Below are 27,981 nucleotides of genomic sequence, written 5' to 3'. Positions count from 1 at the left end.
TTCCTTTAGCCAATCTGCAAGGAATCCTTCATAAAGTTTCGAGAAAATAGGAGTAAGAGTAATAGAACGAACGCCTTCAACACCAGGTTTTCCGTTTTTCTTTTTCAAAGGGGTTATGAAATCATGTTTCCAAATTGTTGGAATTCGCCTTGACTCGGTAATCTCGTTCAACAGGAAAGACAAGGGCTTAGAAAGGAAGTCACCATAGGCACTAATAAGAGGAAATGGGATGTCCAAAGGACAAGGACTCATTTTTCTTAGTTTTTCAATTCTTCTATTTATCTCAGATGGGGAAGAAGGGGATAGGGCTCCTGTTGGTAATTGGCCGGTCAATGCTTGAAGGCTCTGGACAATGGAGGCGAGAAATCTATTTAGTTTATTGGCAGTAACATCAGGGGGTTTGGGTAGGTCGAGGTCAAGCTGCTCAAGCCTCCTATCTCACAGCTTTTTAACCTTGGAATACCAATTTTTTGGTGAATTATTGAGCGATTCTTCGACCTTATTTTTGTAGTACGATCGTGCCAATTTACGAATTTTTCTTTTAATTGATTTTCTGAGTTTATTGTCTTCATCCAGTTTACCATTTTTGAAAAGCTTCACTAATTAGAAAAGTTTCTAATTAGTGTGTTTATAGTTTGATTAATAATTGTTTTATCACTGAAGCACCTTTTAAATCTTTTTTTCAGGGAAACAAATTTGGTATTTATCAATTAGCTTTCTGTGGAACGTAGCCATTTTCAGGTATTTTAAACTTTAAATATCAGGCCAATCTTCAGTATTCAGCCAAATACCAAAAGAAAGAAGACCAGAATTTTGAAAAGGGCGATAAGTGCCATAAGCTACTGAGAAAAAATGCTTAAAATGGAGGAGGGGGATAAAAGAATCGAAAGATGATAGCTCCCACCTAATGGGAGGGGCAAAGACAAGGGGGAGGGGGTTGTAAAAATTCTACATATTAGCTAAAATAACACCAAGAGAGGTATTTTCCGGAGTCATTCGTATTTTAACAATTTGCTTTACTTTAAGTGAGGAGCAAAAAGAATCCATTTTAAGGTCGTTGGCATTGCCAACTAAAAAAAGGGGTACTTAGAAATAACAAAATCAGCACTTGTCTGCAATTGCTGAATTAATTTCCGTTTTGAATCGATATTTTGATTTGGGGAGTAATAGAAAGCAGCTATTGCAATGATATTAAATGGACGATGGAGTACTTTTAGTCTAATACTTAGCCAGAGGATTTCATCATACTCGGATAAACTAGGGACTCGAATAGCCATCGGGTAAAGATTACTCTTAGTAAAGAACAAAACACCGCCACCTTTTTTCTCCGAGTGGGTGATCTAAAGGACATTTATAAACTCTTGAGTTTAGAGATTAATAAACTCGGAATAATTTGTCAGGCGTCATTATGCTTTGGAGAAGAAGGGTAAGAGAAGGATTTACCTTGGGGATTTGGAGGTGAAGGTGCTCAAGGATTTCGACGAAACATGATGAGGAAGGTGCAACTTGTCTCCAGTTGACGGGAAGTGAGAACAATTAGGATTTATTACAAGACAATTATTGAATGCAAAAAGTCTCAGACCTGAGTCTCGTTGTCAGGGTAGGCACGAGGGATAAAACAAATGGACTGGAGGTGAGGTTTCGTGGAGATAGTATAAGAAGGAGTCGAATTGGGAGGATTTTTGATAGAGCGGAAAGGGGGAGATGGGAAGGTAAGGAGGTGCTGGGAAAGGGAAGTGAGATGGGAACTTTCTGGGAGAAGGTAGGTCTGATTTACTTTGGAAAATGATGGGTGGAGTCCCGAATAAGTCAACAACATCTTGGGCGCATGGAGCGGATATGATATGCAATGGGGTTTGTGATTCGGAGGGATATGAGTAAAAGGGGATTATGGTAGGGTTTGGGTGTGATGGTGATTTGACTGGCGGTGAGTAAATTTCTGGATTGGAGGGGCGTTTCGCGAAGATTGGGAGGGAGGTAATAAGAGGTATCTAATAAGGGAGGAAAGGGATCCGTAGTGTTGCCTTAAAAAAGGGTCCTTCCAGTGTGGAATCTTTGACCTGTAACAGCTGGTACTGCCCAAGTTTATGCACTTTGCTTTTGTTTGCAGCTTGATTTTTTTTTTTTTTTTTTTTTTTTTTTTTGCAACATGAAAGAGGGAACATAAATATGCAGGCTATCATATCCGAAAAAACGCCCGCTTGATGCTAACTTACATAAAAGAACATGGACAAAATTACACTTGCCAGTAAAGTAAAAACGACATAAGTACAATAACGAGCACTTCTTTTGGGTTTCACGTGTTATGTAAACCAGACCTAAGAGTTCATATGGCACATGTGACGAGATCGGCTTAATGCCGGTCGGGATTTAAAATAAGAGCTCGGAGTCACGAGGTCCTTCTAAATATTAGAATTCATTAAGATCCGATCACCCACTCGTAGGTTAAAAATACCTCATTTTTTTAATTTTTCCTCTGGCTTCAGCCCCTCAGATCGAATCGGGGAAAATGACTATCAAGTCAATTTGTGCAGCTCCCTGACACGCCTACCAATTTTCATCGTCCTAGCACTTTCAGAAACATTAAACTCGCTAAAGCACTGAACCCAACCCCATGACTCCCCAAAGAGAGCGGATCTAGTCCGGTTACGTCAATCACGTATCTACAACATTTATAAGCGTTTTCCAAGATTTCCGGTTTCCAAGATTTTTGGTTCCCCCTCCAACCCTCTATGTCCCTGGATCCGATTCGAATTGAAAATGGAGCATCTGAGACATAAGATTCTTCTATATATCAAGTTTGATTGAGATCCGATCATCCATTCGTAAGATACCTCGATTTTCACGATTTTCCAAGAATTCTGGTTTCCCCCTCCAACTCCCCACGATGTCACCGGATCTGGTCGAAATTTAAAATGAGAGTTCTAAAGCACAAGATCCTTCTAAATATCAAATTTCATTAAGATCTGATCACCCATTCGTAAGTTACAAATACCTCATTTTTTCTAATTTTTCCGAATTACCCTCCCCCCCCCCCCAGCCCCACAAAAGAGAGCGGATCCAGTTCGACTATGTCAGTCACGTATCTTGGACTTGTGCTTATTCTTCCCACCAAGTTTCATCCTAATCTCTCCGCTTTAAGTTTTTCCAAGATTTCCGGTTCCCCCACAACTCCCCCCTTAATGACTCTGGATCCGGTTGGGATTTAAAGTAAGAGATCTGAGTTACGAGATCCTTCTTAATATGAAATTTCATTAAGATCCGATCCCTCCTTCGTAAGTTAAAAATACCTAATTTTTTCTAATTTCTAGGAATTAACCCTCCCCCCAACTACCCCAAAGAGAGCGGATCCGTTCCGGTTATGTTAATCACGTATCTAGGACTTGTGCTTATTTTTCCCACCAAGTTTCATTCCGATCCCTCCACTCTAAGTGTTTTCAAAGATTTTAGGCTCCCCCTCCCAACTCCCCCGGTGTCACTGGATCCGGCCGAAATTTAAGATAAGAGCTCTGAGAAACGATACCCTTCCAAATATCAAATTTCATTAAGATCCGATCACTCCTTCGGAAGTTAAAAATAACCCATTTTTTCTAATTTTTCAGAATTACAACCCCCCCCCCCTGTACCCCAAAGAGGGCGGATCCGTTCCGATTATGTCAATGACATATCTAGGACTTGTGCTTATTTTTCCCACCAAGTTTCAGCCCGATCCCTCCACTCTAAGCGTTTGCGACGTTTTCAACCGACCTGGTAGATTCCAAGTGTCATAAAAGCGGGAACAAATTTTGGACGAGCTGCATTTCGTTTTTTGAGGTAATGGATAATAAATCTATGGTTATAGGGGTACTTTGGACCTAATTTGCAATTTCCTTGCTTAAAAAACTTGCAATTTTTATAACACTATTATCAGGGATACCTTTTTCCTGCAGCTTGCTTGGAACACGGTCATACCCAAAATCACATTTATATCCTAATTTGGAAAAACCTGTCAAAATTATACTAGCACATTTGCGAATATTAGAAGGGAAGTCATTATTATTAGACAGATTCACTTCCGTACTGTCAAAACGAATTTGGGCATATGTGTTCTCAAGTTCAGGATTCTAATTAGGTTGAATCGAGGTGAGATTGAGGCCAGATACAATTTCTGAACTTAGATTTGTATTACTTTTAGTGGCTAAAATTAATGAACTTAATCCTCTGCTTCCTTCATTAATATTCATTGAGCTTTAAGACAATGCACTTTTTTGATGATTAGAGTCTAAAGTGTTATTTACTTAGTTTGGGATGGAATTATTTATAGGTTGGCTTATTGAATCACTTTTATAAACTGACAAAAAATCTGCAATAAGCATTAACACATTCGTTAATTCTTCTTTTAAAGTCAATATTTTTGTAAAATCTGGTTGTAAGGAGGGGCTGTCGTGACGCTGTCTGTCTGAACAGATTTATACATGCTGCATTTAGTGGCTTGGCACTATACGTGCGTTGAGTCTTCGGGAAGAAATTCAAGATCTTACGCTGGTGTTTGACAGGGGAAAGTGTAGGACCGACTGAACTAGGCAGCCTCATGAGGCACAAAATTCCTACTTTATGCAGCAGAAACATGGTACCTGAACCAAGAATAACAGTCCTGACTTTTGAAAAAAAAAAAAAAAACCGGCTGTGTCTTTGCAGAATACTGATTATCCACTGGCCACAGAGGATGACAAACCATCTATGAAAAGACACGACAACCTTTAGTAACCGACATTAACAGAGTCAGAAGGTGCGGATATTTGGGATACGTCCTCTTGAAAGGTTTTCTTGACTCAAACACTGCTATGCCATCTGCAATATCAGTATCATTGACCTGGACTTCGGGGTTTAATCTGATGCCTCCTGTCTCTGTGTTCCGAAAGATGTAATTAATCATCATCACAAAAAATAATGGTGATAGAACACACCCCTGTTTTACTCCTGACAAAATGCGGAAGAAACGAGTTTTCGTCTCTGGTGTTTTTACGCAACATAAGCTGCCCTCATAAATGGTGGTAATAATCGTCACATTTTCTCAGGGATTCCATAATGGATGAGAATCTTCCATAGACTTTCACGATCTACGGAATTGAATGCCTTATTGAAGTCCTCAAAGATCATATAGATCTCCGAACCCCACTCTCTGCTTTCTTCAGCTAGAAGTCCAATCGAGAATTTAAGGTCTGCACATGAGCGATTTGGCTAGAAGCCATACTGTTCGCCTCGGAGGTGTCAATCAATTTGTGTTTGGATCCTCTGTAGGATAATGGATAAGAGAATCTTCGCGGGTATTGACAGTAAACTTATACCCGCCAGTTGCCTGGTTCAATAGCGTCTGCTTTTTTGAGTATCCTAATGAGTGAGTTGCTAGTCTGATTGTACTTTGGCTGTTGTCCGAGTGAAGAGTAAAGACCAAACGTGTGTATGTTGATGCCTTTATCAACATAACTCTGCATGATATACGATCCAGTATTTGTGATTTTCCAGTTTCTTTGCTGCTTCTCGTGTCTCACTGGTAGAAGGCAGGTCCGTGCTGATATTCAGGGGACCATATTCGCACTGGACTTTGCTAGTAACCTTCGTTGACGGATTCTTGCGTTTTTCGTGTATTCCCCCCCCCACCCTTTGCTGGAATAAAATGATATGTGTTTTTCTGGTTCTTTGTCATTGCCATTTGTTGAATGTCACCTTTATTAAACAAAAAAATGTGATGTAGTTGGCTTGGATGTATGTCAGTGTAAAGTAACTCGTTGCTTTTTTCGTTCAAATAGAAGTTTTTCTAACAAATTTCCATGACTTTTATTTTGATATGATTTATTTTATTTTTTTAAGAATGCTAACCAAGACTTGGAAGTGCAGCTAAAGAAACTGCAAAGCACTCTTGATGACCATAAGAAAGCATTGGCTGATTCCCAAGGGGAAATAATGAGGTTAACCTACAGCCAAGCTTTGCAAGGTAACTTCTTTTATGTTTGATCTTTTTCCCTTTTCTTACCATATTTTCTGTTATTTCTCAATATCTCAACCTCCCAATATTTTTTTTTTATTTACCTACTTTTATTACTTCAGAAGGGGAAATAATTAGGCTAAAATATAGCCAAGCATTGCAAGGTACCTTTTATTTTATGCTTGATCTTTTTCTCTTTTTTACTATATCTCCCATTATTTTTTAACTTTTAAATCTGCCAACCATTATTTTCTTTATTTCTATGCCTTTATTATTTCTGAAGAGAAAAAAATGAGGTTAAAATATAGCCAAGTATTGCAAGGTACTTTTTATTTTATGTTGGATCTTTTCCTTCTTTTTTTACCATATTTGCCATTTTTTCCCAAGCTCTCGATCTCCCAACCATTATTTCTATAGTTTCATTATCCACAAGTGAAAACAATGAAATTCAGCTATAGTTAAGCATTCCAAGTTACCTTTTATTTTATGTTCGTTTTTTTTCTTTTTTTTTTTTTTACTATATTTCCCATTGTTTTCCAACCCCCCAGTCTCCCAACCATTGTTTCCATACTCTCATTATTTTCCAATGGGAAATAATAATGTTAACATTTAGCCAAGCATTTCAAGGTACATTTTATTTTATGTTTGACCTTTTCTTTCTTTTTACCTTATTTATTTATCATTATTTCTCGACCTTCTCTCCGTTGTTTTCTTTATATTCATGCTTTTATTATTTCTGAAGTGGAAAAAAGCTAGTCGTCCGCAGTTGATGTGGGAGCAAATCATAAAGAAAGATTTAAGGGAAATGAAAATTTAATGTGAGGGTTTAAAAAAGGAGGCTTTGAATAGATTGGGATGGAGGAGGAGCGTGCATAGATGTGTTGGCTTCAGGTGTCTTGATGCAGTGGTGAATTGTTAGTAGTAGTAGTAGTAGTAGTATATATATATATATATATATATATATATATATATATATATATATATATATATATATATATATATATATATATATACTAGCAACTCACCGCAGCACCAAGCTGCCTGAGGCCAACACAGCTACGCACGCTCCTCTTCCATCCCAATCTATTCAGTCCCTGTTTACACCATCACATCAAATTTTCATTTCCTGGCAAAGAGGAACTGTGAATAATTCACTGGAGTAAATCTGAGATAATTGACTGGGAGGGGCAGATATCCCCCTCCGTGCGTCCCTGTCTCTCATTATTAAGTTTTATATAGGTTTATAGATTTTATAATTGAATATAAAAGACTGTGAACCAGCTCAGAAGAACAAAAATAGGGAAACATGTCTCGTTTTAAAAGTAAAAAAAGAAGAAAAAAAAAATCAATTTTTCACGTCCGGAAATCCTTTTTGATGTACAAATGACTTCGAGCGAAACTGTCCGAGAACTGGCAAAGAGGAACAGTGACTAGTCTATTAGATAAACAAATGACATTGAAAGACACAGTTTGAGTACGAGAGCATAGTTGGATCATATTTGTCCATGTTCCGTCACATAAAAAAAAAAAAAATCACCTGCTGATTTATGCGTTAATATAAAAAGGGCGATAAGAATTCTTTTGGAATTCATTCCACTCTCTGTTTTTTTTTGTTTTTTTTTCTGTGATCCCACTGGCGAATTCAGGGAAGCACCCCTCCCAAGATTTCTTCTGGCTGGCTCATTCCTTGTCTTTTCTGTTTTCACTCTTTTTTTTTACAAGTTGTTCAATTTGGTCAATTATTGGCGTCTTCTCCGCCCCCCCCAAGATTTCGCTCTAGATTCACCCCTATTGTTATTCTGAACGTGCCATATGTGCTAATAACAAATTATTGTTGTGTTTAAAAATTAATTATATACTTGCCATAAAAGAAATAATATGGAGTCCCTAAATAATAGGGACTTATGGAGAGTTTCCCATAAGTCCCAGAGTTCTTCCCTGACTAGTTTCACAGATCTGTTCGTAGAATGAAGGAAACATGAATATGTTATCTTGAATTACAGGTGAAAAGAATTTCGATTTTTCACGTACCGAAATCCCTTTTGATATACAAATGACTTTCGATGAAGTTATGCGCAAACTTGAAAAGAGAAACCGTGAGTATGACGATATAAGGCAAAAATATGAGGACACGGGTAAAAACTTGGAGGAGGTGATTGCTGAGCTTGATGAGCTTGAAACAGGTAAGTAGACTTACACTTTATTTGTAGGGCCTAAACTGTATTAAATAAATAGCAAACGGGGGGGGGGGGGAGAAAGGCATGTTACCCGCAATAGTGTGTCTTGGGGGCTATAACAGTAAACTTGAAATATTTGGCAATGAGAGCAGAAGGGCATGCTACAATGCTGTTCCCATAAAAACAAAAGTAGCTATATTAGCAACGAAAATAGCTACGTTATCAAGAAAAGAGTAATTCTGCTCACTTTTTGTAGCTATAATATCAGCCAAAGTACCTGCAATAGCAATAAAAGTAACTACATAACAACAAAAGAGTAATTCTATTTACTTTTTTGTAGCTACAGTAGCAACAAAAGTAGCTACATTAACAAGAAAAGAATAATTCTGTACACTCTTTTGTAGCTGAAATAGCAACAAAAGCTGCTGCAATAGCAATAAAAGTAACTAGATAACAACTAAAGAGTAATTCTGTTTACTCTTTTGTAGCTACAATAGCAACAAAAGTAGCTACATTAACAACAAAAGTAACTACATAACAACAAAAGAGCAATCCTGTTTACTCTTTTGTAGCGACAAAAGTAGCTACAATTACAACAAAAGAGTAATTCTGCTCGCTCTTTTGTAGCGACAATAGCAACAAATAACTACATTAACAAGAAAAGAGTAATTCAGTTTACTCTTTTGTAGCTACAATAGTAACAAAAGTAGCTATATTAACAAGAAAAGAGCAATTCTGCACTCTCTTTTGTAGCTAAGATAGCTACAAAAGCAGCTGCAATAGCAACAAAAGTAACTACCATAACAACAAAAGAGTAATTTTGTCTACTCTTTTGTAGCTGTAATAGCTAGAAAAGTGGTTGTAATAGCAATAAAAGTAACTACATAACAACAAAAGAGGAATTCTGCTCACTCTTTTGTAGCTACAATAGCAACAAAAGTAGCTGCAATAGCAATAAAAGTAACTACATAACAACAAAAGAGCAATCCTGTTTACTCTTTTGTAGCGACAAAGTAGCTACAATTGCAACAAAAGAGTAATTCTGTATACTAATTCTTTTTCCGTTCAATAGTTTTTTTCCAAACATAATCTATACTGTCATAGTTGCGTCCTATCCCACTGCCCCATGCCTAGACATAGATATAGGTCTATATAGATTGTCAATACGGTGACAAAGCAATATCACTATAGTGGCCTATGTTAATAAGTTAGACATTTCAGGGTTAGTTGAGAAAGATTTTGAACTAGCTAGAAGACAATATGTGAATACTTTTGATATCTCTTCTATGGATACTGCAACACACCAAGGGTATCGCGTTGAAACGTTTAGGAGATAGGTCTATAATAGACCTAGAATAGAAAAATAGACCTCTTTTATTTTTTTATTTTAAGAATCAAAAATTTTTACATTTGCCAAACCTGCAAGATGTGGAAATTTATTTCATGAAAAAGGACGTAAGCTGAAGAGAATCAGTGCGGGAATTACTTAATTAATTGATTCATTGATTAATTAATTATCGTTAAATATAAAATGAAAGAGAAACTAAAAAGAAAACTGAGATAGATCTGGTTAGGTTAAGAGCCCACACTTGGTAACTTTATTGGAGGGAGGAAGAATAAGTTAAGTTAAGAAAATTTATATCCTTATCTCCTTAACTCAATTTTTCCCTATCTGTCTGAAGGAAGTTGTTCATATACTTGTCAATAAATAACAATAAAAAAAAAATCTTTAAAAAGTGTGAACGATACAAAAGCAAATCGATGATCGTCGAAGCCGTACAGGATAACTTTAAGAATAAATGAAAATCGCATGTAAAAGAAAGGGTTTTCATTCCAAGTTTTAACTGGTGGGTAGGGGCAGAGGTAAATTGAAACACATTTTGTATATCAAGATTGTCAAATTAGCAACACTACAGTATCTCGGGAAAGGCGGGGGTATAGGGGTAGAATTGAAGCCTTCGGCAGGTAGTTTTAAGGGGAGGGGGTAAGGGGACTTCGTTTTTTTTTTGGTGGGGGGGTTAAAAATGTTTTTTGTTTTAAACAGAATTCAAAGATAAATAGAAATACATCATGTGTTGCCAGGCTATAAACTGGTCTCTCTGTAATATCTCAGAAAAGGCTCGTTGGATCAAGCCAAAACTCTTTGGGGGCATTGGACGCACCAAGTCGATCTCGAAAAATGGGGGAGGAGCTAAAGATATTTAGGCTGCGATTCACTTAAGCATATTTGCAGTATGTATGCTGTCAATTGGCGTAATTTTGGCATTGCATAAATTACTAAAGAACCACCGTACATGACTAAGGAACCACCATGATGATTCATTAGATAGATGAAGGGTCTTAGCACATGTTCTGGATTCTTTCTATTTACTTTTTTTTAAACTGGAAGACCTAATCAGCAAATTGAAGGCCTATTGAAAGACCTATTTGGTAAAAATTCAAGAGTTAGTATTTACCTGTCCGGAAAGCGGTGTATAAAATATCCCCCCTCCCCCAACAAAAATCTTGGATACACCCTTGGGTATTAGTATTACATTATTTGAAATATAGGCTACAAAGAAATTTCCTGTATTCCGTGAAGGTAAATTACTACTTCTATTAACAACTCACCGAAGCAACAAGCCACGTGAGGCCAACACAGCTTCGCACGCTCCTTCTCCATCCTAATTTATTCGAAGCTTTCCTCTGTACATCCTCTCAGGAAGTTCCCATATCCTTTAAATATTCCTTTACATTCTCCCATCCCAATCGAAGACGACCTGCTTTGCGTTTAGCCCTCTTTGGTTGGCCGAAAAAGACAATCTTCGGCAATTTGTCCTTCTTTGCTTCATCTGCAGAAGGTGTCTAGCCATCTCAACCTTTCTCTCATTATAGCTTGAGAAAGCCGGATTGAACCATACTTTTCGCAAGACCTGCTGTTTGAAATGCGGTCAGTGAGTGGGTACCCAGAACAATCCGTAGAAAATTTCTCTGGAAAATATCTAGCAAATCTTTGTCCGTTTTCCTGAGTGCTCATGTTTCAGAACCCTATTTGACCACTGCTATCACTGTAGCTTCCAATATTCTAATCTTGGCTCGCAGACTTATCTTTCTATTCTTCCAACTTTTTTAATTGTGAAAAAATACCCTGGGCCTTTGTTATTCTACTTTTAACATTTTCACTGCTCCCGCCGTCTTTACTAATAATGCTACCAAGGTAAGTGAAGCTGTCCACTTGATCAATCTTTTCGCTGCCCAACGTTCCCTTTCCATCTTTACTTATTCCTAGCCTTAGCGACTTAGTCTTCTTAACATCAATTATCAAACTTCTTATAGAACCCTGAACTCGCAAAAACTCTAAATGCTCATTCATTTTCCTCAAACTTTCACCTAGGATGCTTCAATTGTCAGCATAATGTAAGTCCAGGAAAGTTTTTCAGCCCTGTTTGATTTTGCATTCTCCCACTGTCTCTCCTGCACTCCTTAAGACAAAGTCAATCAAAATGATCCGTATTAAAGGGGATGGAACACGACCCTGCTGAACTCCTGATTCATTACCAAACTAACTGCTAACCTTACGTCATAAACCACAGCAATATTATTCTCGTAAATAGAACAAATCACTTTATTTTGCTTATCTGGTACAACTTACAAGAATAGGGCCAAAAAGTGTGGATTTCTTATAAGAGTGGAAACTGGTGTTGGTATCGACCAGAAAATACTATCAGCCCTTTCTGGTGCTTGGCGACGTTTGGCATTTTTTCAAACTTTGTAATCGTATAATTGTCACCCTAACTTTACCAATTATTCAAAAAAACTGATTGTTCTTATTATTACACTGGTGAAAATGCCAAATTTCACCAAATAGTAGATGGCGTGATATTTTATTTCTTGTCGTTAAACCTTCGCTAACGCTCTTCTATTGGCCGAATGCCTTTTTATAATTTATAACGCTGAAGACTAAAGGGATTTGATGATTCAGACTTCTCAGTAATTAATCTAAGAGCTAAAATTTGGTCGATATGCTGGTAAACTTATTTGACAAATTATAGGTCTGTGGAAAAATCTATTTGTAAAAGTGAAAGGCCTATTAAAAGACCATTCCCGTAAAATTCAAAAGCTAAAAAAGAAAGTTTCTTTACTGCACTTTCTTTTTTCATAATATAGTGGATGTGTTTTATAAAGGATGGATACTACTTCTTTTGACAAGCCTTTCCATTGTATATTTTGAAAAATGAGTTTTTAAACCAGTCTTTTTCTTATAGAACACCGAAAGCTTAGCGAGGAATTTGAGAAGTCAGAAAATACTCGCCAGTTAATGGAGGCCGAAAATGAACAATTGAAAGACAAGATTACTGAACTTGAAAATTTCAAGGTGTTGTATCTGGAATCCGTTGAAAAAGCTGATGAACAAGGTTCTGCAGACAAGGTGTGTTCAAACAATTTCTCTGTTCGTATTCTGTTTATATGCCTTTCTTTATTCATTCCTTTTAGTTCCTAATTCTTGTCTTTCTATTGTATTACTTTATCACTTCAGTTGTGATGAAAAACTCGAAGCCAATTGTCATACTAGAGAGCCTTGCGGAGACTGTTCTCTTTCTTTTTTTTATTTGTCAGTTTTTTGTCATAAATGTGTTTTTCGCTTCTTTTGGTTTAGTTTGTAATCTTCATCTGTCTATCTTATTCCTTTATTTCTAGGGTTGTGCAAAATATTTAAAGAAAGCTGTGTGTCATTCCAGCTAACCTCGTGGGGACTGATCCCTTTTTTTCTGTCAATTTTCTTTTTATAAAAACCTTCTGTTCGTTCTATTTGGTTGTCATTTTTCCCTCCTGTTCTTCTATATTATGTTTCTTTTTCTTTCTTTCTATACTTCCTTTGCGACGAAAAACAAATCAAAGGAGAGAAGCTTTTGGCGACTGTTGCCATTTTTTTTTTCTCAGTTTCTTTTATAAATGCATTTCTCTCTTCATTCGTTTTCGTTCCTAGTTTTTGTCTATGTATTTTATTATTTTGTGAGTGGAGTTGTGACAAAATATTCGAAGGAAGCTCTCACTCTTGTGAACCTTGCGGGGACTGTTCCCTTTTTTTCTGTAATTTTCTTTTGATAAAACCTTTCTCTATTCGTTTCTTTTGGTTGTTTCATAAATTCATTTTTTCTATTCATTTGCACTCGTTCCTAGCTTTTGTCTATGTATCTTATTATTTTGTTAGTAGAGTTGCGACAAAATATTCTAAAGAAGCTCTCACTCTTACAAATCTTGCGGGACTGTCCTCATTTTTTTTTCTGTCAGTTCTCTTTTCGTTCCCTTCTCTTTTCCTTTCATTTAGCTTTTAGTTTCGTCTTTCCTTTCCTTTCTGTTCTTCTCTATTCTTTCTTTCCGTACTTTTTTGTTGACAAAAAAAAATTGAAGCAGAGAAGCCTGTGGTGATTTTTCCCAATTTTTTTCCTCAGTCAGTTTCTTTCATAAATACGTTTCTGTATTCATTCGTTTTCGTTCCATTTTTGTCTATCTATTTTATTCCTTTGTAAGTGAGACAAAATATTCGAAGGAAGGTCTCACTCTTGCAAATCTTGCGGGACTGTTCCCATTTTTTTGTCTGTCAATTTTCTTTTCATTCCCTTCTCTAGTCGTTTCGTTTAGTTTTTAGTTTTCGTCTTCCCTTTCCTTTCTGTTCTTCTCTATTCTTCCTTTCCATACTTCTTTAGTGACAAAAAATTGAAGCAGAGGAGAGCTTGTGGTGACTGTTCCCGCTTTTTTTTCTGTCAGTTTCTTTCATAGATACATTTCTCTATTCACTCGTTTTCGTTCCTAGTCTTGTCTATCTATTTTATGCGTTTGTGAATAGAGTTGTGACAAGATATTTGGAGGAAGTTCTCATTCTTGCGAACCTTGCGGGGATATTTCCCATTTTTTTTTCTTCTGTCAATTTTCTTATGATGAAAACCCTTCTCTATTCGTTCCTTTAAGTTTTTTAGTTTTTGTCTGTCCTTTCTATTCCTTTATCACTTCTGTTTTGACAAAAAAAAAAAAAAAAATAAATAAAAACAGAGAACCTTGCAGAGATTGTTCCCAATTTCTTTTCTTTGTTATTTTTTGGCATGAATACATTTCTCTATTCATTCCTTGTAGTTCCTAGTTTGTGTATATCTTTTCTATTCCTTTATTATACGATTGTGAGAAACTATCGAAGAAACCTGTCGCTCAAGAGAACCTTAGGGAGACTGCTCCTTTAGGCTTTGAGGGGCTGTAGTGGTACAGTCCAGGGACTGTAAGGTTTGAGTGGTATACCCCCTCAAAACCTTGAATTCACCAAACCTTGGTAATTACTCGGAAAATGTTCCAGTCCATTCCAATTTTCCCCACAAAGAGAGCAGGTTCAACTACTTACCGAGTCATGCTTTTTATAAGAATCTCAGTGTCCCTTGCGCAGTGGTATGTGGATATGTATAATTTTGGAGCAGATCTCCCATACATACTGTATTGAGGATTTTTTGCTTTCTTTTTTTCTATTTCAGTCCATTATATTCTCTTTTCCATCTCCTTTGTTAATTGTATTTGATAATGGTTATTAACGAATGATTGTTTTATGACATCATGTATGGTGTTGTTTACTGTGTTTTTTTTCTCCTCTCCCCTTTTTTTCTTCTGGTCCTTCTGTTTGATTTTAGTGATATTGTTTAGTTTAATACTTAGTCTCCCACTCTCACAGGCCAAAGAGCCTTTTTGGGGGTTTAAAGGTTTGTAATTTTTCTATGTTTCCTTGAAATAAATTGATGGATTGAATGAAATTTAAACCCTTTATTGAGGGAGACGGTTCTAGATTTTATTCTTTTCTGTTATTAGATTTCTAGATTATTATTTTGAGGATTGTCACCCGTTAGGTAATGAGAGCCATAGGCAACGTGTTCCTCCTCTTCTTCTTCATCTTCTGAAGTTCCTCTTCTTCCTATGAAGCTCCTCTTTCCAATGTCTTTAATTATTTCCTACTATTTCAGGAACAAATTTCTGCAATGAAGCAACACCTGCAGGACAAAGACAAGCTAATAGAAGAGCTGAGAGAAGCCAGGGAAGATCTGAAGAAGAGCTTTGAACTCCAATCTCTTGAATTAATTCAATTAAATGAGGAGCTTCAACACTTTCAACAAGCCCCAGAGATTGCCAAAACTAAGACTCCGAAGAAACCTTCAGGTTCTTCTACCAATCCCATTGAGTCAGAAAATCTTATCCGTCAGATGGAAAAACTCAACATCGAGTGTGCCGATCTCAAGAATCAGCTTTTAGTAATTAGTGAAGAACGGGATTCTCTTCTCAGGAGGTTAGCAGAAATGGAGAAGACAGATGTGGATCTAGACCGAATTTTAGGTTAAAAAAAGCAACTTGCTGACGGTATTGTCTCTTTAAAAACTGATTATGATATAGTTGATGCTCAACTTGCAGCTGCCTTATCCGACGTTTCACTTTTGAAAGAAGATATTACTAGATTGCAAACTGAAAAGAATACATTATCGAGGGAGAATGAACGACTTGCTAATATTGAGCATCAGCTTAACACAACCCTCACTGAAGTTACATCGCTAAAGGAGCATGCTACTCGATTAAAAACGGAAAATGCACTACTTTTGGAAGATGTGTCACAGCTGAAGCAAGCTTTAAGTGATGTTTCAGCGTTGAAAGAGGAAATTACTCAGCTGAAGACAGAGAATGACAATATTCTGAGGGAGAAGGAAGAGCAGATTTTGAATGATGAGTCAGGCATAGTTAAAGCTCAACTTGCAGCTGCTTTATCTGACATGTCACTCTTGAAAGAAGAAATTGCTAGACTGCAAACTGAAAAGGATATATTATCAAAGGAGAATGGACGACTTGCTAATATTGAGCTTCAACTAAACGTCACTCTCACTGAAATTACATCGCTAAAAGAGGATGCTACTCGATTCAAAACAGAAAATACACTACTTTTGGAAGATGTGTCGCAGCTGAGGCAAGCTCTAAGTGAAGTTTCAGTATTGAAAGAGGAAATTACTCAGCTGAAGACAGAGAATGACAATGTTCTAAAAGAGAAGGAAGAGCAAATTTTGAAGGATGAGTGTCGTCTCAAAGAAGCCTTACTTGAGGTGTCGTCTTTAAAAGAGGAAGCTGCTAAGCTGAATATGGAATGTAGTCGAATTTTAAAAGAAAAGGAAGAGACTGTTGCAAAAAATGAAGAAGAGACTTCATGTCTTAAGTCTTATATTGGAGATCTCCAAACAAAAATTAGTGACATGGAAATTGCTTCAGAATGCCTCAAGAAAGACGTTGAAGACAAAAGCCGCTTGATTGACACTTTAGAAAAGAAACTTGTCAATTTGACAGACAAAGAACGTGAAATTGTGAAGCAAATTGATGACTTAACGTCACTTCGACAGAAAGTATCAAAATTAGAAAGTGAAAAAAATAAAATTTTAGCAGAAAAAGAGAAAATTTTAGCAAAATCGGGAAATGAAATCTATTCTCTCAAATCTGAAATCATCAGATGTGGTGAAAAGGATACGATACTAAGAGAAGATATAAGAAGACTGAATATAATTATTGACACTAATAAAGTAAGTGGAAAATTCTCTTCTCTCTGTATACTACCCACCAGTCAGGTCCTCGGAGTAGAAGGGTAGATCAGAGAATTTTCTTGTGAGAGGGGTTGGGGAGAGAAAAGTGAACGAATGCACAGTTTTGGATGCCATTTTCCAATTTTAAGGAGAAAAAATCTCTGGGGGATTTCAATAAGATTTTGTAATTGTAACACGTAACTGATCTTTATCTAGCTACAAAACTATGTGCCCTAAGTGGGTAGTCAAGCTAGAGGAACCTAAACTGAATTAAAAAAAAAATTAGTATTTTCTGATTAATACCTTCAGCTTTTAAAACGTTTTAACATTGAGATGAAGTTTTGCATGTTGATATACGATTGAGATTCGTCAAAGTCAACCTTTGGCACCCCCTCCCCCACAATTCCACCACCAACTGTTTTTGTTGCAAAGTAGACATGTTGCTCTATTTTTAACTAGAAGGGTGCTTAGTCTGTCTTATTGAGCCAATTAATTAATTCATTAGTTTGTGTTCTTTTTTGTTTCTCCCTGCTTTTTCTAATTAATTTTGATTAAATTAAATTGAATTGATTAATTCAAAATAATTAATTTGATCAAGTAATATTTAATGCGATAATTTAATTGATTAGTCTTTGTTATTTTAAGTACTTAGTGATGCATAGAAGCTTAGTCTGTATTATTGAAGGGCAGTCTGCTAGATTAGAGAACTGAAGTGGGCCTATGGCCCATTAAATGTATTTCTTTCTGAAAAATGTTTATTACCTAATCCTTATATGTAAATGTAACAATCATTTCCTCACTTTGAGATGCTTATCCAAGGGAGCATCAAGGATTTTTGTTCGGAAGGGGCGGGGATACTTTTTGGGGGGGGGGTTACAAAAATTAAATGTATCAAAAATTTGTTTATATGCATTTTTGTTACTTTTTAAGAGTTGAACAAAGTTTTTTTTGGGGGGGGGGGTCGAATCCGGTAATCCCCCTGGATACGGCCTCGTGCGTATCTTCATTCTTTTCAGTTCATTTGTTCTGTATTTGTTATGGCCTTAAGACAAAGAACGGTAGGAGTTTTTTTTTACCTTATTTCAAGTTCTATCGCGACTTCGATAAAAAAAAGTTTTTTTCTGTAAGTTTATTTCTGATTGAACTAAAGACATAATGGCGTAGTGTTGGTTATATTGCATTGTCGAAACCTAAGACGAGTCGAAATTATCATACGTAATAAAACATTCGCGGATGGCATACGGTAAAACATCCGAATAGTTCAACATCGTTTGATTCAGCTTTACTGCTACTGCTAAAAACTCACTGCAGAATAATGCCGCGTGAGGACAAAACAGCTACGCACGCCCCTCCTCCATCCCAACCTATTCAAAGCCTCCGTATATTACACCCTCCCAGGAAGTTCCCATTTTCCTTAAATGTTTCCTTGCGACATCCTCCCAACCATATTAAGCTCGACCGGCTTTTCGTTTATTCCTAGATGGTTGGCCGAAAAGGACAATCTTTGGTAAACTGGCATTCAGTCTGTCCCTTTAAACAACCACGTTGTCGATAACCCCAACCATTCTCTGCTGTTAGACGAAACAATTCTAATTAGGAAGTAGAATTAGAATCGAATTAGGTATCAAGCAAATTGTCCGTGAAGCAATTGAAATAAAAAGAAAAATGCAATAATAACACATCCCAAAATAGAGATTTTTACGAGTAGAAGCTCAACCTTTGCACACAACATTAATTATTTAAAAAAAGTATTTAATAAAGAATGAATTAAAGTCAGAAGCCAATGAATATGAACTTGTTTCCAAAATGAATACGAGATTAGAAGCACAAAGGGCCAATATTGAAATAGGGAGATTGCTCCAGTTCTTAATCAAATTAAGTAGCAGGAATGAAGAACTATCTTTTTCCGTCTTGACTGAAACCAAGATGAGGCGAGGAAGCTGAGACGCTTCTTCAAAACTTATTTTATGATGTTGGTTTAAAATTTATTTTATTGATAAGATTTTTGGAGCAAGTCTGTTTTCTTTTATTTATTTGTATTGTATTTAGCCCCTGACAGCTGTTGCTTACGTAGTCGACACACCCACTTTGGTTGTATTCACTCTCTTCCCAAATTTCCTCGTTATCTTCTCTTTTGTGTGTGTGTGTGTAATACAAATGCTACTTGGAATATATAAGTAATACTTAAAATGGAATAAGTAAAACTAGCATTATAAACATGCCCTCTTTTCCAATTAAAAAATTGTATTTGTTAATAATGGCTAGTCAACTCAAAAAGCTTTGCTAAATCTGGGTTCATTTTATTTGATGCCTTTTTAAAGGTTAATTGCTTACCAGGTCTGTTATCATCTGGCATTTTATTAGGTTGCCAAATATTTTGATGTAAATGTGAAAAATCTCTACTAATAAGTTCATATAATTTGGGCTCAAAAAGTTCCTCTCTATTGAAGGCTAATTTTTGGTGTATATTTTTTAGAAGAATCTTTTTCGGTTGGTCTCCCAGTTTTGGAAAATAGGGCAAAACTGTAAAATATTTCTTTTTGACTCAAAATTTTGACTGCAATGCTTTCAATTAGAGATTGTGTTGTTTTAGTATCTTTTACTGCTTTTTTAACCTTTTCTCTGTAATGAATCCAGTAAATTTATTGGATATCCATCAAACAGTACGTGGTGACAAATTGTAAGTAAAGAGGGACGTGGTTCATTTGTAACCGAAACTCTAAAAAATCGGAATTTTGATACCGATAGATATATCAAAGAATCGGTTTATTACTCTGATGACAAGTATATAAGTTTCATTAAGTTTAGTGTTACACATCAAGGACTACGAGCCTGAGAAAATTTGTGTTTTTTCGATCAAAATTTCGAGATCGCTATTTTCTTCACCATAGTTGAAAGGTCCAATAAAACCCTGTCTTTGGACTTTACATGACCCCCAATAACACCAGGGGAAAGATGTTTAAGTTTTAAAATTTGTCCATTGCTTACGCATAGTATTTGCTTTTGGAAAGTATGTATACATTTTGGGGGGGGGGAATTTCCAGTTTGGGTTTTTTCCACAGGAGAATTTTGCAAGGGTGGGGGAGTTTCCAGAGGGAGAATTTTACACTGAGGGAATTTGCCAGAATTCCAATACAAGATTCTTTTTATACCTCTTGCTTTGTCTTTTTTATCTCAATTTAACTCTTGGAGTTGTTAAGGGTAATTGTCCGGGGTAAATTTTCACCGGGATTAAATCGTCTAGAGGATATTTTCGTGGGAAGGGGAATTTCTCCGTGGAGGGGGCCAGATTTCCTGTGATTATTTAAAAAACGATCAGAAATTAAATTTAAAAAATACAAGTTTTTCGAACTGAAAGTAAGGAGTAACATTAACTTCAAACGAACAGAAATTAATATGTATATGAGGGGTCTTGCCCTCTTGTCAATACCTCGCTCTTTGCTCTAAAGTTTTAATTGTGTCCCAATCCTTTAAGAACGACTCCTGAGGCACAAGGGTCGTTTAATCAGAACAATAAGAAGCTTTTTTAAAGGTACTAAAAAATCTTAGTGTAAATAGTGAGATGTCGAGGAGGGATCAATCCCCTTCATATACGTAATAATTTGTGTTTGTTTTAAGTTTTAATGTTGCTTCTTACTTTCAGTTGAAAAACTTGTTTTTTGTTTTTTTTTATTCAATTACAAAATAGTATGTCCTTTATCCACTCAATTTCTGAGAGGTGTGCTTCACAGCATACCCGTATCGTACAATCAACCAAGGAGATGACCAGTCCTTTTTTGCAAAGGGGGGGATAAAGAAATATCTATCATATTGTATGGGTTTTCTACATTTTGAAAACTCAAGGCTTGGGGACTTCTTGAAAATTATAACATCTTAATTTAAGCCGCTTAATATAAGCCCCTGTGCCAATTCAGATAGAGCTTTAAGTACGTACATTTCATAGAAATGCGTAAATTATAGGCATGGAAGTTACAAGTTGTTGTGTTATTGTTCGTTCGAAGAAGAGGCTGGTGTGGTCTTGGTATGAAGTTTTACAAACGAGATATGTTAAAGTATCAATTGTACGACCAGCATTTGTATAAAATATTAATTTTTCCCTTCTAAAGGAAAAAAACAAAGAAATTGAAAAACAAAAAGAAATTTTAAAGTAAAAACAAAATTGTCTGCAAATGCACTAAAGAGTAGGAAACAAACCCTTGCAACCAGAAACATGTAGAATTTAAAAATAAAAACGAAAGTGTTGGCCAGTCATTAGATATTTATTTCTATTAATGGAAAAATTTCTTTATCATTGCCCTATTCATTTAGGGTCTTAAAAAATGTCAGTTTTTCCATGTAAAAGGGAAAAAATTACTTTTCAACTTGCCTACATTTTCATAATTGATACAGAAAATCTGACTGTCTAAATACAATACAATATTCTACTGAGTGTATAATAGAAAAAAAATTCTGCTGAAAGAGCCAACTAATAAAGAAATGTTTTCAATTCTTTACCTTTTCTGTCTTGTTTTACTTCATTTCGTGGTATTTTTTGTACTTATTCGATTGTATGAATTTATTTTCTCTAGGAACAGCTTCAGGAATCGAAGCACAAAGCAGAGACTAGTGAATCAGACGTTGCACGGCTGAAGAGTCTCGTTTACAAAATCGACAAAAACATCACATTATCCCCTGTGGAACTCCTCTATTTTCAAGAGGTAACAGAAACCGAGGAAGAAACCGACAATTTTATGAGCATATCTACGCTGCCGAGTGACATCTCTATAAGAGTTACCAAACCGAGGTTCTTATTCTTTTTTTTACTAGATTATTCTAGGCACTTTCGTAAAAGATTTTTCTTCTTTTTTTCGAAAATAGGTAAATTTGGGATTTCGTAAGATCGAACTCCTAGTAATTCATATAAAATTATTTTATGCATAACTATTTTAAGTTACAATGAACTTGGTAATTTTATGAAAGAGCAGTAATTAGTATATAGCTCTTCATTCGTTTGTTTTGTTGATTTTTAAGTGCAAAAGGTATGTTTTTCTAGTTCACTGACAAGGTTCTGGTATCTTGTAAGAGCATAAACGTTGACTGATGAATAGTCGGAACCAATGAAAAAATTTAAAATTGAAAATAAGTGGAACTACCCATAAGTGGGACTACCAGTAAGTAAACAAAGATTGGAATATTTAAACCGTTCAAACACGTGGAGCATTCAAAATAAGTGTAAAACTACAATACTGTAAATCGCAAAACAATGTGTAGGCGTTTCTCAAACGACGAAATTGCCAAGTTTTAGTTCTAGTTTTGAAAATTTTGCGCTTTGGATTCATCAGCATTTCTCTCCATAATTGCTTCAGTTCTCACAGAAAATTGTATCCATCACAGGAAGGTCTTAAAGGGACTGATTTTACGATTGATCTATTAGTAGGGGAGGAAGAGGAGGATAAGATTGCTCAGAAAATTTGGTTCATTCTAAAGGCGGTTTTATATCTTACCTTTATCTTTTTCTAACCAATTTCCTTTTGTCTTTTCTCAGGAATTTTTTGGAAAGTTTAGGAAATTTTTGGAAATTGAATTGAGTGTGGGTTTTCTGTCCAATGTATATTTAGTGTTTTTGAATAATTTTTGCATGTTAAGTGAACCGACGAATTTTGAAATGGATTTCATTTTATCGTCATGTACTTTCTTCCTAAATTATTCTTTAATATATTATTTGTAGTTTTTTTTAAACTTTTTTTCTTCTTTTATGGCTTATTTCTTTTTTTTTCTATGATCTACATATGGTTCTGTGAAGGAACAGCGTGTGTTTCTAGGACTTTTGACAGAACTAGCGGAGATTTTACCAAATTTTAATGTACCACTCAGATTTGCTGAGGTTTTATTACAAGTTTTTCGGTAGGCAACCACGATTAAAGGCAGAAAAAGCCTTGAAACTTGGAGAATAAAAAAAAAAATTACAAAAAAGCTTTTCTTACTATTTTGGATTATGGTATTGGTAACATGAATATACCCCATTGGGATTGAAGAGGTCTTCTCTAATCTTTTTTTCTTTCTTTTTTTACACCCTTCTCTCGAACCATCTAGTGAATGGTTAAATACTTTATTTTTCAAAGATTTAACTTCTAGTGAGAATGTCTTGTGAAAACCTTAACTAACGATTTATATGGACTTTAAAACTCAAGCTCTAATGATCGTAGACTTTTGCAATATTCAGTCGTACACGAGGGGTATAGGGGCCTTCGCGTATGGACGCCAAAATTTTTAATCTCAGTTCTTATATTGATCGTTTACTTCACCTTGTTTTACTGATTCTCTCTCCCATCTCAAAAAGGAATGCGTGCTAAATCTCCGGGCAGGACTACTAAAAAACATAGCTTAATTGACAGTAATTTTAAATATAATAATAGTATATCACAATATTAATTCTATGACATTATATGAATTTGGAATCGATGAACTTTGAAATAAAAAGTGCGTAACCGATGAAAATTCAAAAATTAAGTGATAAGCTCAAGTATAAAAATGTGTAACATATTCATATGTAGTTTACATGTCTGAGGAGGGTAGAGGATGAAAGAGTATGGGTAACTTACAAAAATGGGAACTGCCGCTAGTGTCGACAAAAAAAATTAACGTGATCTAACGTTTGGTGACGATTGGCTTTTTCTTCTTTTTTTTTTTTAGTGTATTAATGAGAATAGTTATTTATTGTGTGTAATTGGTAAAAATTAGTGTAGTAATAAGCGTCTGATCTCAGTTTCTGACAGAAAACGATTACAGCGACTGAAGAAATGCCAAGCTAAGCCAAAAGCTAGATGGCGTTGATTTTCCTGCCGACACTAGTGCCAGTTTCCACTCATGAGTTACCCACACTCTTTGAGGGGAGGGGGATCAGAGCTAGTAAACCCCTTTGAAACGACTATTTAAGCGTGTACAATTTGTTTTGGTTCTGATTCACTATTCCTAAAAAAACAGTTTAGGTGGTCTAATGATTTGATCTAGTTATATGGAGTTAAAGTTAAAATTTGAAGCAATCCCACCTGATCCCCCTAAATATTCTCTTAGTGTTTCAACTTAGTACCTCTTAACATATTGCAGATATATCTTTTTGACAACGTGGATGCAAGCTGTGTCTTCTGGTTTTTAGCACCGTGTATTCCATATATGATCAATTAATTATGACTAAATCTTTTTTTTATTTTTCTTGTCTAAAAACATTTTATTTGAAGGAATTGAAAAAAAATCTTTAACTTGTTTTATGCAGTTAACGTTAAAATTTGTCACTTTTGATCAAAATAGCAGATAGATGATGTTCCACGTTCGTAACATCTGAAACCTTCAGTCTACAAATCGTAATACCAACCGATATTGTTCTTTACTTTTAATTGGAAGCTTTTTTCAGTTAAGTTATTACAGCTTGGAGGTTGTCAGTGTCAGATTTACTTTATTATCGTTTCTTTATTATTTAAACCTCCAATAAAGTCTGGAATTTTGACAAAATATCTGAAATTCTTTCACTTCTACAGCCCTGCTCGTGATTCCTCCAAGAGTGGCAGCAAACCCTCTCGTGGTGATGAAGGAAAACGCGGTAGACGAACTAAGACACCAACCCGGAAAGCAATTCAAGCAGATGATGAACTCATACCTCCCACTGGTTAGTTATCTTGTTAATGTACGTAGGAATATAAAAAGATATAAAGCCAGATTGGCTTATCATAATAAAGCTGTAGATTAAAACTCTGAAAAAAGAACGTGTGAAAAACCTGGCAAATCAAACAGTTCGTGGTAACGAACGGTAGTAAGGAGCGACCCGGCTCAATAGTAACCGAAACTCTAAAAAACGGAATTTTGGTACCAATAATTACATCAGAAGAATCGCATTTTAATGGTGATTTGAAATATATAAGTTTCAAATTTAATCTTGAGGAGGAGGAGTTGAGTTGAGGAGAGCTGTACCCTCCTCAACGCTTTGCTCTTTACGCTAAAGCGTTTTACTGTTTTAAAAAGTAGAGTTGAGAGAAAGAGTCAAACTTTAGCGTAAAGAGCGGGGCGGCGTTGAGGAGGGAACAGCCCCTTTCATATATGGATTAATTTCTTCTCGTTTTAAGTTTTAATGTTGCTGCTTACTTTCAGTTAAAAAAAACTAGTTTTTTTTTTAATTTAATCAAAATGTTGAAACGAAAGTTTTGCCTGTATGCAGCACGGAATCCTCAGCGTTGAGAAAGTAAGAATTTGAAACACATTTAAAAAGGAAAAAGAAGAATTTGTCTTTGATTTTAGATTTTATTTTCATTTTTAATTTGTTTTCTTTTAATAATACTTTGTTACACTTAATACGGTATTTTTTTTATAAGGTAATGCGTTCTTTGGAAATATTTCTAATGTTCCGAATTGTTCCAGAATAAATATTTTCTTACCAACCCGGCTACCCAGATGTACTGTACAAAAATGTGTTTTCAGGCTAAAGACGGTCTCGTGTTTATTCAAAAAATCCGTATTTCACGCCAGTTAAACGCTCATTTTGAGCGTTTTTTAAGGTTAGCTGTTAAACTTGAGCGATTTTCTCATTTTCTTGGATTGTTTTTTTTTTAAGACTTGTGGACTTGCTAGTTCATTTAATATGCTACTTAATAGTTTGACAAGCAAGTTATCTTTATTCATTGTCAATGTTTTAGAAATTTAAAATAATTTGCCAAGAATACGCAACCTTTTCTGCGAAAAAGCCAGCTTATCATTTGTTCGAATACGCCCTTAAAACGCTTAGAATTGTTCAACGGGTCCTTAAAAACAGCCTGAAACTAGAAAACTTGTGATTGTTCCTACCTTTTTGTATGTAATTTTTTCAAAATAAATGTTCTTTGAAATTTCGTCTTATTTTCTAAAAATTAAAGCGTCACATTTCTTTAATGTCATTCTAGTTATCCGATTTTCAAATCGAAACTTCATCCTCTCCAGAGTTTTATGTGGCTGTCAAACTTAAGAGTTTTATTTACTTGTCCAACTTCTAATCGTCAAATTATCTTTCTAGCTGATTTCGGGCCCACCCCCCTCCTCTACCCTGAAATTACCCTTTAGTTTCTAGACACTTCTTATTCAAGGCTGCTCAAAATTATTCGTAAACAAACTATTATCATTTGGTCCCCTAAATGTTTTGTTGCTCCCCCGCAAAAAAAAAACTGGTATCTCTGGTTTAAAGCTGATTGTAGATTTCATTTTGTAAATATTCGTTCGCGAAATAAAAATATTAACTTCTAAATAGTCAAAAGCAAAAATTTAAACTTTTTAGAAATGGTAATATTGACGGGAATAATACTCGGTTGGCAACAGTGCTAACGAGAATACTCAAGGCTAAAGAGTATAACTAAGATAAGAAATTCAAGCCGACAAATATGTTAAACTGACAAGATTGCCAAATCGGTTGCCTTTTGGGGTTTTTATTTTCTCTCTTTTTCATGGAGTTTAATAGAGCCATATTGAATTGTATTTGACAGGGGAACTTAATCAACGGTGGTCTTCTATGACATTTATGTTCTCTATTGAGAACACAATTGAAAAGGTATGTGCAGTAAGTCAAAATGTGTTATATTATGCTGTTAGAAAAGCAGAAACATTGAATAGAAATAGAAAGGGTTTGTGCAGAAAGTCAAAATGTGCTATATTATACTGTTAGAATGTATAGGAAAGCAGAAAAAGCGGATAAACTGGAAAAACGCCAATCAGGTTTAATTTTCTTCTCTCTCTCTTATTAGTTAAAAGAAATTTCCTACGCATTGTTTTTGGCATACTGACTGGCCGTACCTCAAAGAATAGACTGTATGAAAAGCATGGCTCAATCATGCTTTCTAGGGCTACAATGAGAGAAAAGTTAAGATGGCTAGGGCACTTTCTGCGGATGAAGGATGACAGACTACCGAAGATAGTCCTTTTCGCCCAACCGTCTAGGACTAGACGGAAAGCAAGTCGTCCGTAGTTGGGGTGGGAGGGTGTCATAAAGAAATATTCAAGGGAAATAGGAACTTCCTGGGAGGGTGTAAAGAAGGAGGCTTTGAATAGATTGGATGGAGCAGGAGCTTGCGTAGCTGTATTGGCCTCAGGCGGCTTGGAACTGCAGAAAGTTGTTAGTAGTAGTAGTAGTAGTCTGGTTCAAATCATCGATAAATTCGTTTCTTGTCATTGGCCGCCCCTTAAGAAAAAGAAAAAAAAGAAACTTGTGTGCATATCTGTACGGACATGATCATTTAAAATGTTTTTGGTCCCGCCTTAACATTCTCAGTTTTTTAGGCGAGTTTGCAAAGTAGTGAATATGAACCTTTTTTCGTTTTAAAATGAGAAGATTAGAACTTAAAGAATGGGAAGGGCTGATATTGAGAGTCTAGAAGCTATTCTTTTTTTTTTTTAAAGGATTATTAAGGACCTTGTTAGATTATTGAAGGTGACAAGCTTAAGAGGTTTGTTTTGACTCAACAAAATTTACTAGCCTACTAATTAACTAAATGTAAAAAGTTGAACATTGGTAATTGAGATAGGTTAAATAAAAAAAGAAAAAATAAGTGATAATAATGAAGGCTAAACCTAATCTAATCTATATTTTGTCGTTTCTAGTAAGACGTTTAAGACCAAGAAAAAAAAATGAAGATGATGTTTCTAAAGTGGAAGCTAGTGAAGAAACGAAAGAAAATCAAGGCGATTCTACTATCCAAACAAGTGAATTCCCAGTTTCACCAACCCCAACCAAGAAACCCCTGGGTCAGGTCCCTAAGTCATCAAAGAAGCTATTCACCACATCGTATGACCCTTTAGATTGTTCCCCAGTTTCTTCTGTCGCTGAAGAGCCGGCACACCGTCTAGTTGAGAAGAAACTGACTCGAAAAGCTTCTAAAAAGTGATTGTGATACACGTGTGACTTTGTGCCAAAAGTGACTTAATGTTGTTGCATTGTTTAATTGAATCTGAATGCGTGGAATAAAATTTTACTTTTATAACACATGTATTTTTAAAGGTCATAAAAGGTCAGGACCCTCTAGAGGGAGAGGGAGTGGAGGTAAGTACTTCTAAATACCTTCTCAGGACATACTTTAGCCTGTAGACCCATCCCTGAAAGTTTCATTCTCCAAACCTAACCCCTTTCTGAGATAGCAAGAAGTCACTAAACTAGAATTTTATTATCTCCTAACCTAACCATTTACCAAGGCAGCAAAAAGTAGCTTGTCTAGAATTTGACTTCCTACAGTTTCCTGTTATATCAACTTCAGCTGATTTCTTTAATTTTTATATAAAATCCTCCATC

At 35.6% G+C, this 27,981-nt stretch overlaps 2 protein-coding genes across 2 annotated transcripts in view; both read left to right on the top strand.

Annotated features, from left to right (window-relative positions):
* The window catches only part of LOC136043439 (kinesin-like protein KIF20B), an 82,915-nt gene extending 67,424 nt beyond the window's left edge, over positions 1 to 15,491 (top strand). Inside the window, exons 8-11 of the mRNA XM_065728356.1 lie at positions 5,851 to 5,974; positions 7,969 to 8,148; positions 12,387 to 12,550; positions 15,120 to 15,491. Coding sequence (XP_065584428.1) covers positions 5,851 to 5,974; positions 7,969 to 8,148; positions 12,387 to 12,550; positions 15,120 to 15,491 — 840 coding nt within the window. The remainder of the gene's footprint in view (positions 1 to 5,850; positions 5,975 to 7,968; positions 8,149 to 12,386; positions 12,551 to 15,119) is intronic.
* A 421-nt stretch (positions 15,492 to 15,912) lies between these two features.
* On the top strand, positions 15,913 to 27,676 carry LOC136043440 (restin homolog). Its single transcript, XM_065728357.1, has 4 exons — positions 15,913 to 16,706; positions 21,275 to 21,489; positions 24,221 to 24,348; positions 27,297 to 27,676. The coding sequence occupies exons 1-4, from the start codon at positions 15,915 to 15,917 to the stop codon at positions 27,578 to 27,580; spliced, it is 1,419 nt and encodes a 472-aa protein (XP_065584429.1). The 5' UTR covers positions 15,913 to 15,914; the 3' UTR covers positions 27,581 to 27,676.
* Positions 27,677 to 27,981: the final 305 nt, after the last annotated feature.

Source organism: Artemia franciscana, unplaced genomic scaffold, assembly GCF_032884065.1.
Source record: "Artemia franciscana unplaced genomic scaffold, ASM3288406v1 Scaffold_601, whole genome shotgun sequence".
Lineage (NCBI taxonomy): Eukaryota > Metazoa > Arthropoda > Branchiopoda > Anostraca > Artemiidae > Artemia > Artemia franciscana.
This window is presented reverse-complemented; position numbering and strand designations above follow the sequence as displayed.